Here is a 9,330-nt window from a genome sequence, read left to right as displayed (position 1 = left end):
GTCACCTTGACCGTGCCGTTAGAATCTACTAAACAGTTCCTGGCAGCCTAAAGGTAAAACAAACAACACAATCAGGATAAAGGATAATCAATGAATTACTGTACCAGTCACGTAATTCCTAATCATTCGTAATCCTGCCCTGAATCTTTTTTTTTTTTTTTTTTTTTTCTTTTATCCTATCCTGAATCTAATGTGATTTTGTTTAAAATGTTCAACAGTTGGTCGTTGCCTCTTACCAGGTCTCTGTGTATATACTGCTGCTGTTCAAGGTAGGCCATGCCCTCGGATACGTCTTTGCACATCTCAAGAAGCTGGACCGTTGTCGGGTGTTGTTTCAGCCCCTCCTTTAGGTAGGTTAGGAGACATCCATTTGCAAGAAACTCAGTTACGATATAAATAGGTCTTTGTTTGGTACAGACGCCGTACAGCTGCACCAGATTCTCATGGCGAAGCTTCCTTGTTTGAACCAAATAAGAAGGAGGTTAACAGGTTTTTCCTGTAGTGTTTGCGGCGTATAATCTTTCTCATTTGACACAAAAGGTCTGTAACATTCAGGACTTACATCATGATTTTGGCTTCTTCAATGAAATCATCCTCAGACATGGAGCCCTCTTTAATCATCTTTATGGCCACATCATGCTGGCCCTGCCACTTTCCATACTTCACCACTCCAAATTGGCCGTTACCCAGCTCTTTGATGAAAGTGAGATCCCGCGGGTCAATTTCCCAAACACCTGAAAAAAAACAACAAAAACACATGCTTTTAACTTGGCAGCAAAACTTAAAAAAAAACAACATTTGTTTGCTTTATTTTTCTGAATTTGAGCCTCACTCCCACAGACTGCCACTCTGGGTCCCTGAGCAAGACCCTTAACCCCACACGGCGCCGCACAATGGCAGCCCACTTCTAAGCAAGGGGATGGGTTAAATGCAGAGAGTTATTTTCATTGCTTTGTACTTGTGACAAAGCAATGACAATAAAGTTGAATTCTATTCTATTCTATTCTACTTTTAGCCTCTGTTATGAACATGTGAAAATTGTGAGTAAGCTTGACAAAAATTCATTAGGGGTTAAAAAGCTAGTTCATTAATATAAAGACAATAGCAAGAACTTATTAGGCCTACTATAAAATAAGGGTGACTCTCCTTTTTCAATGGCGTCACTGTCGGTAAGCAGAGACTGCAGTTGCTTAGGGCCCCCCGACCTCCTTGGGGCCCCGTCACTGACACCTGGTTGGCCCTCTACACAATTGTGGACGAGGACGTTTCTTTGCAGATGTAATGGTGCGAAAAATTCCTCTTAAACCCACCTGATATTTGATTGACTGTACAGACCTTATTTATACCCCAACACATGCCAGATTAAAACAAGATGGTGAGCCATTTAAACATGACACCAATAGCAAAGCAGACAGTGGTCCTTTTTTATTACTATGTTATTAACTGTGAATAGTTCATTAGACAGTTGGTAAAAAATACACTCATATAATATGTTTCAAACCGCAATAAAGATCTTAAAAGAACAATGTATTTGAGTATTTTATTTTTTACAATACGACTTGGAATTATTGGTAATCCAGAGCGTAGATTAAAACCATAACTGTTACAATCAATCTGTTAGCGACGATGGATACCAAAAAAGAGGTACTTAAGCGGATTCCAGAAAAGAAAAAGCAAAGAAGGAGAGCTGTTGTACTTCATTTGGGGCCCACCCAGATAATGTTGCTTATGGGCCTATTGTTGTGTCATTAAGCCATGGCTCCTGTTAGACATGTTTTATATTTACAACTGGTGACAAACTAACTCTTTAAGATTAGACTCACAGAAACCTGGTTTCATGAATCACATTAGTCGGTAAATAAAGATGGGGAAACTGAATAGCTAACTGAGACAAACGGACACAAAAAATTTGAATTTCAGTCATTAATGGGGATGAATACAATATTTTTGTTACTGTTAAAGAGGACAGAAATTAATACATAAGCTGAAACATAATTTTCACTTTTTTAGCTGAAAATCTTGCTTTCGCAGTGGAGGGAAGCAAGCTGCTAGATAAAATAGATAGTTGTGTTATTCTGGCAACTAAAGCTGGAATGAATGTGTTCAGTAGTTTTCAATTCAAGCATAGCAACAAATGTTTAATCATGAACAGTTTGCATATTATGTAATAGTTACATCAGCAATAAGTTTCAAAGCCACATGTTCTATTAGACAAATGCTGTGTCGGGCCTTACAGCTGCAGACATGTTAGGCATGTTGGTTATTTCGCAATGGGTGTGGTGAGCGGTGGCTGAGCGAGGCTACTGATACAGTTAATGGTTTATGTTTAATGTAAAGATCTGATTGTTGTTTTGTTAAAATAAAAACTATTTTAGGTGATTCAAATATAGGAGGTATGGGCATAATATTTGTCTCTGGTGTTGTTGGTGTCATATTGTTATGTTTATATTTTGTGATGCTTTCTAATTTACATTATTGTAGTAGATTATTTTAAGCGACAAGAACAGATCTGAGCTGAATCTGAAGATCCAGCTCTATAAATTACCCACAAAATGGTGCCAATCGACTCATGACCCAAAATATTTAGTGACTTTACCAACTTTTGTTCAAAATCATTTAACCACACATGTAATAATATTACAAACAGCATCATGTCCATTCTTTTAAAGTGATGCTTTTATATCTTTAAGCACTTTATTATAAATCTATCTAAGTGGGTTGCAAAAACACAATACTGATTAATCAAAGAACCCAAGTGAGGTTACAACCTCAACTATAGGAATCAATAAAGCCAAACCAAAAGAGCCTCATTAAAATGCTGCAACCTGGAATCTGTGGAAATGCTTGGAAACTGTTGCTAATTCTGTCAGCTTAAAATCCAACAGAACATGTTAGAAAGTAGATAGATTACATGAAAAATTCTGCCAGTGAGTTTAATTAATCATAAACCAACAGTTTATACCTGTGCTGCATAAATTCAGATCCCCTAAAACCCTTTTCCCTTCAGCAGCTTTTAAACATTTTAAAATACACGGCCGTATTGGGTAGCAAACCTGTTCTTTACATTTCTGACTAATTGTGAATTCATCATGAATGCAATGACCATTATTCGGGTTACTTGCTTTTTAAGTTCAGAATAGGTTACCGTAAGCAAATATCGATAATATAGAACAGAGATTACCAAAATCACCCCAAACATTAGCATACCCATAGACAATGTCCCAAAATATGTTATTGTAGAATATTGTTCTTACTTTAACTGCTTAATATTCATAACGTGTTCAGTACTAGAATATTTGCAACGTTGTATTATTTGATATCATCATTTAGTTAAAAAATAAGTCTAAATAATCCACCTGGCAGTGCCATACACTGATCATATTCCAAGTATAGACATGCTTCAATTCTGTTTTTAGTATAATTAAAGTTTGAGAACCCAACTCAAACAAGGACTTGTTGCTAAAGAAAAAAAAAGGGATTTTTGCTCTATAGAGCCAAAGTGAGTTGATCAATCCTCTCTTAGTTTGAAACGAAAAGAGAGTCACAGTTTTTAGTTATGGTAAAAAGAACTTATTACATTCCTATGATAATCATGGAAAAAACAAGTTGGGAAATAACGTAAGAATATTTAATCCAAACAATAAAAGTGTTTGGGTGAAAAACATCTATTAGGTGTTGAATAGCTTTTCTTTGGCCTCAGTTTTTTTTTTTTTTTAAGTTGCTCTCATCTTTACTTACATTTTCATAAATTAATTAAGTGAATTAGGCTACCTCTGATGAAAACAAAAACATCTTACCATAACCCAGTCCTGCAGTTGAAGGAGGACGTGCTCGATTAGATACAATGTGCTTCAGCCTGCTGACCATACCTGGTAATAGGAGAAAAAAATCAGATAAGATATAGGTTCTCTTTTTAGCTGATCATTTGATTCTACAATTTAGCTCTAATCAAATTGGCATTTGTTAAATAAAAGTTTTTTCCTTTTTCTTAGTAAACCTGAATTTGCTTGTTAATTTAAAGTAGCCCAAAACAACTTTTGGGAAATGACACCACAGAAATAGGCTAAACTGATTTAAAGTGAATCTTTTTAAGGCAGTAAACCTACAGCAGCATCTATAGAGTGTTTCTGGAACAGAGTTATATCTCTAGATAAACAATTGTCTGTGTATGATTGGGGAACACATGATTTATGGTCATGGTAGTTTCCTGTTTCGGTCATCCCGTTCTAGTGTGAATATTTTCTCTATTTTAAATAACTAAAATAAAATACTTGATAATGTTTTGTGGAGGAAAAGGAGTCAGGATTACATCAGAGCCTCTTTGACTCACATTTCACAGTAATGCTGGCAACCATTTTATTATTTGTAAACAGGAACAATCAAGTCACCTGTCCTTTTTTAAAATTATATAACATTATGAATTAATTTAAAGTAAAAATACATCTTGTTTAAATTTCACACCACTACCCCATTAGGCCACTACACAAAGTGAAATTAAGAACAAAAATTGTAGTAAAACTTTAGGCTTATTATCTATATTGAAAATGCAAAAAAAAAAAAAAAACAATGTTATTAATTCAAAAAATAAAATAAAGAAAATGTTTTAATTTAACAAGATTAACAACTTTATTTAGAATAGCATTAAACTTCTGAGAAAAGCAATTACCATATTTTCTTTTTACTGACTCAATAGTTGGTGTCCGATGGGTGAAGTGCTGATAAATATGATTTTCGTTTCATTCTTTAAAACCATCAAAACAAGGAATTTCCTCCATTTGTATTTACAGAGACATCAACCATGTATTTTTATGCAGTTGAATAAAAAAAACTGATAAAAGTAAGAGAAATAGTTTGGAATGTGTAACTCCTTTAAATTAGAATCAAAGCTGCTACCTTAATCAGAAATGTTTTGATTAGCTTTTAACATGGAATCCTTGGTTGGTAACAGTCGACCAAAAAATAAATGAATAAATCAGTATTGGCCATTTGTTTCCTTTTCTAGTGTATTTGTAGTTTAATTTGAAATAAATGTGAGTAAGCATAGTTTCTGCTTGTAAAAAGACTCCTTATTTTGCTATCACCATGTCCAGATGCTGACCTGCTGCGTTGTGTTGGTGATAGTTGATGAGTTCTGGAATAGTGTTGAAATGATGCTTTTCTGCCAGATAAAACTGTCCCTGTGGGGTCGTGCAGATATTGTAATGTCTGCAGCTTCCACCTGTTTCCCTGTGGAGAAAAAAAGAATGTCACAGGAAGCCAGTCAGGGATCATATAAGGCTGTGCAGCGATTATCACCCCACTCTTATCCAGAGATGGCTCCAAACGTAGATTAACAAAAACATAGTTCTGTAGACAGATCAGTCCAAGTTTTGCATGATTAATTTACATCTCCCTCCCTCTGTGGCCTGCAGTTTCCGCTTTCAGCACACAGTTCTTCTTTTCAGAGGTTCATGCATGAGTGGAGCCAGGGGATGAACTATATAAATGGTAGCAGTGTTTTAACCCCGTGTGAGGTTACTTACATGCCACCTTTGGTGAGCAGAGACACAGTGTATTTCCCAGCTTTGCTTGAGTCTCGTACCAGGAAACCTCCATCTTTGTTCTGAAAATAGGTTACAGCTCACATTCCATAACTCTTAAACTTTTTATCATAAACACATGGGTGAATGGATTAATAGACCATTTTAGACATTGGTTCTTCTTATGCTTACCTCAGATTTCAAAAGCTGCTCTGCTTGACTACGATTCGTGTTTTTGGAGTACCAACTGTGAAAACAAAAGTCTTTATCACTTTTCTTTAATAGCAGCTTATGTGATGCATCAAATAGTTCAACCCCAAACACCAGTTAGTGGACGAAAATTGAGCTTTCTACTCACTCAAATCTTTCAAGTCCCCTTTCTGCTTCCACAACATAATTACTTGGTATGTAGCCTTCTTTTCTGCAGAAAGAAGATTGAAGAACATCGACAAAAAGTGCAAAATCATCAACAACAAAAAAAAGTTTTTGGGAGCCTAATGCACTTTTTTAAAAGTATTTAAGTTTGTTCCTTTTTTTTCACAGGTCATTTTGTAAGGGTTCCTACTTTTTCTTATTTTTATAGCCAAAAGAAGAACAAAGTAGCTTCAAAGGGTTTTAAATAAAAATGCATGTATTTTCTGTTTAAATGCATGATTGCAAATCCCTGTTTTGCTTTGCTGTGTTAGCCATCTCACCCGTATTTGTCTGTTGCTTTCCACCAGTTCGGGTCAGACCTCTCCAGGATGGTGTACTCCTCATCCTTCCTCAGCTCCAGGTCCTGGGCATTCATTGGTGTGTAATCGTATTCAGCTACAACAGTCATGCTTCCAGAATGCGTCTGGGTTTCAACGGGTTCCGGGGGCAATGAGCGCGAAGTCTTCTCCTAAAGTAATGTGAGATTGTTGTATAGATTCAGAACAAACAGACCTGTATCCAGTGAGTGTCAATCTAAACAAACTGGGTGTACCTCTACTGGGGTTGGTGGAAGTGGTTTCCTGGATTGCCGTCGACCCGATGATGATTTAAAACCTGTTGTTTATTCAATTAAAACATGATTTATTTTAAACTTTAAAAGTTCCCTTTTTTATTTGAATTCAGCCCCGTCAAAAGTCTTATTCTCACCATTTTTTGTGGAATCTTCTAGAACTTTGCAACCCATAGCTTGTTTGACTTCCTGCTTACAGCAAAGCCACAGGCCATCCACCCAGAAACAGGGATGGTACTTCTGCATCAGATCTTTGTTAAAGCGGACCACTATGCACAACAAACAGTCACATTAGCGTACATGGATTCATGCGTAGGACATTTACATAAAATCAGCATTTGCGTAGGCATCCAACTCCGCTGTCACACTATCTGATAAATGTTGAGATATGGAAACCAAAGGCTATCAGATTAACACAAGACACATATATAGACCCGTTTTACTCACATTCTTTTAGTTTTTTTATCCACAGCCTCCGAATGTCTTCTGTTTTTGCGAATATGTACAAAGGTCCTTCATCGTAAATGATCTGTGGCAAAACCCAGAATTTATTTAGACCACAGTTCTCAAACACAGCTTCTACGAACTGAACTTAGGGTTGACTTAAATGGCGGCCTGAGGAAGTTGAGAATTTTTAAAGGTGAACCAGAACATATATGCTTGGTTCAGTTTGTATCTTAAGTATCTCAATATCTATAAGATCCAAGTATAAAAAAGTAGTTTTATAATTCCCCTTCCCAAACTAAAACATTTCATGTTCTCATAATTCTTTTCCTCAGTAGTTCCGGATTTGTTGCTTCTTGAAATCTTTCTTCCCTTCTTCATGTTGTAAAGGAGGTTCTATGTTAATGAACAGTAATCATGTTGAAGTGTGTTTTATCATTTAGATTCAGCTTTCCAAAAATATGATTAATTTGAATTATTTCATAACCCACAAATGAGAGCAACTGTTTTCACAACCACTTAAAATAGTTTAGGTAATTTTTCTTTGACTTAACCTGTTAATGCAGCTGCAGCTTCGGCCTTAAAGCACACAAATATATCAAGAATAGTTCCACAATGATCATAAATGATGTTAAAAATAAGAGATATAAGAGTATTTTCCACTGGTATCATCATTACAGCAAATGTGCTGATCTCCATTGTAAGGCAGCTTCTGTATATAATCATTTCTGTTCACCGCAGAATGTACAGTGAACAGTACATAAAGTTCAAATATAAAATGGGCGGCTACTGCATTACCATACGCATGAAAATTGCAACACCTGACAACATCCAAAAAAGATGTACAAAGGTAGAAATATATGAGCTACTTGGCTCATGTTCAACCAACTTTAACAGAAGGTGAAAAGTAGGAGAGTTTTCTTTATAATTAAAGGTTTTCTTTATTTTCATGACTATGAAAATTGTAAATTAACAGTGAAGGCATCAAAACTATGAATTTGCACACATTTAGTTATATACTTAACAGAAAAGTGTGAAACAACTGAAAATATGTCTTATATTCTAGTTTCTTCAAAGTAGCCATCTTTAGCTTTGATTACTGCTTCACACTCTCTTGGCACTCTCTTAATGAGCTTCAAGAGGTAGTCACCAGTAATGGCTTTCACTTCACAGGTGTCCCCTGTCAGGTTTAACAAGTGGCATTTCTTGCCTTAATAATACGGGGTTGGGACCATCAGTTGTGTTGTGCAGAAGTCAGGTGGATACACAGCTAATAGTCCTACTGAATGGACTGTTAGAATTTGTATTATGGCAAAAAAAATGCAGCTAAGTAAAAGAAAAATGAATGGCCATCATTACTTTAAGAAATGAAGGTCAGTCAGTGTGAAAAATGGCAAAAATTTGAAAGTGTCCCGAAGTGCAGTTGCAAAAACCATTAAGCGCCACAAAGAAACTGGCCGACATGAGGACCGCCCCATGAAAGGAAGACCAAGAGTCACCTCTGCTGCAGAGGATAAGTTAATCCGACTCACCAGCCTCAGAAATCGCAGGTTAACAGCAGCTCAGATTAGAGACCAGGTCAATGCTACACAGAGTTCTAGCAGCAGACACATCTCTAGAACAACTGTTAAGAGGAGACTGTGTGAATCAGGCCTTTATGGTAAAATAGCTGCTAGGAACCCACTTCTAAGGACAGGCAACAAGCAGAAGAGACTTGCTTGGGCTAAAGAACACAAAGAATGGACATTAGACCAGTGGAAATCTGTGCTTTGGTCTGATGAGTCCAAATTTGAGATCTTTGGTTCCAAACATTGTGTCGTCAGTGACGTAGAAAATGTCTCTACATGTCTGGTTCCCACAGTGAAGCATGAGGGAGGAGGTGTGATGGTGTGGGGGTGCTTTGCTGGTGACACGTTTGGGGATTTATTCAATATTGAAGGCATAATGAACCAGCATGGCTACCACAGCATCTTGCAGCGGCATGCTATTTCATCTGGTTTGCATTTAGTTGGACGATCATTCATTTTTCAACAGGAAAATGACCCCAAACACACCTCCAAGCTGTGTAAAGGCTATTTGACCAAGAAGGGGAGTGATAGGGTGCTGCGCCAGATGACCTGGCCTCCACAATCACCGGACCAGAACCCAATCAAGATGGTTTGGGGTGAGCTGGACCACAGAGTGAAGGCAAAAGGGCCAACAAATACTAAGCATCTCTGGGAACTCCTTCAAGACAAGACCTCTTGAAGCTCATCAAGAGAATGCTAAGAGTGTGCGGAGGAGTAATCAAAGCCAAAGGTGCTTACTTTGAAGAACCTAAAATATAAGACATATTTTCAGTTCTTGTTAAGTGTATCATTCCGCGTGTGTTAATTCATACTT

General features: G+C 36.8%; 1 protein-coding gene across 1 annotated transcript in view; it reads right to left on the bottom strand.

Annotated features, from left to right (window-relative positions):
• Positions 1-9,330, bottom strand: part of btk (Bruton tyrosine kinase) — a 16,815-nt gene that overhangs the window by 1,895 nt on the left and 5,590 nt on the right. The window contains exons 5-15 of the mRNA XM_015388476.1: positions 6,952-7,033; positions 6,642-6,773; positions 6,487-6,548; positions 6,215-6,402; positions 5,878-5,940; positions 5,712-5,766; positions 5,523-5,602; positions 5,099-5,226; positions 3,798-3,869; positions 563-734; positions 237-456 (exon numbers count right to left, since the gene is read on the bottom strand). Of these exons, the coding sequence (XP_015243962.1) occupies positions 237-456; positions 563-734; positions 3,798-3,869; positions 5,099-5,226; positions 5,523-5,602; positions 5,712-5,766; positions 5,878-5,940; positions 6,215-6,402; positions 6,487-6,548; positions 6,642-6,773; positions 6,952-7,033 (1,254 nt within the window). The remainder of the gene's footprint in view (positions 1-236; positions 457-562; positions 735-3,797; positions 3,870-5,098; positions 5,227-5,522; positions 5,603-5,711; positions 5,767-5,877; positions 5,941-6,214; positions 6,403-6,486; positions 6,549-6,641; positions 6,774-6,951; positions 7,034-9,330) is intronic.

This window comes from Cyprinodon variegatus, unplaced genomic scaffold, assembly GCF_000732505.1.
Source record: "Cyprinodon variegatus isolate N-32 unplaced genomic scaffold, C_variegatus-1.0 Scaffold19, whole genome shotgun sequence".
In the NCBI taxonomy this organism is placed as follows: domain Eukaryota; kingdom Metazoa; phylum Chordata; class Actinopteri; order Cyprinodontiformes; family Cyprinodontidae; genus Cyprinodon; species Cyprinodon variegatus.
This window is presented reverse-complemented; position numbering and strand designations above follow the sequence as displayed.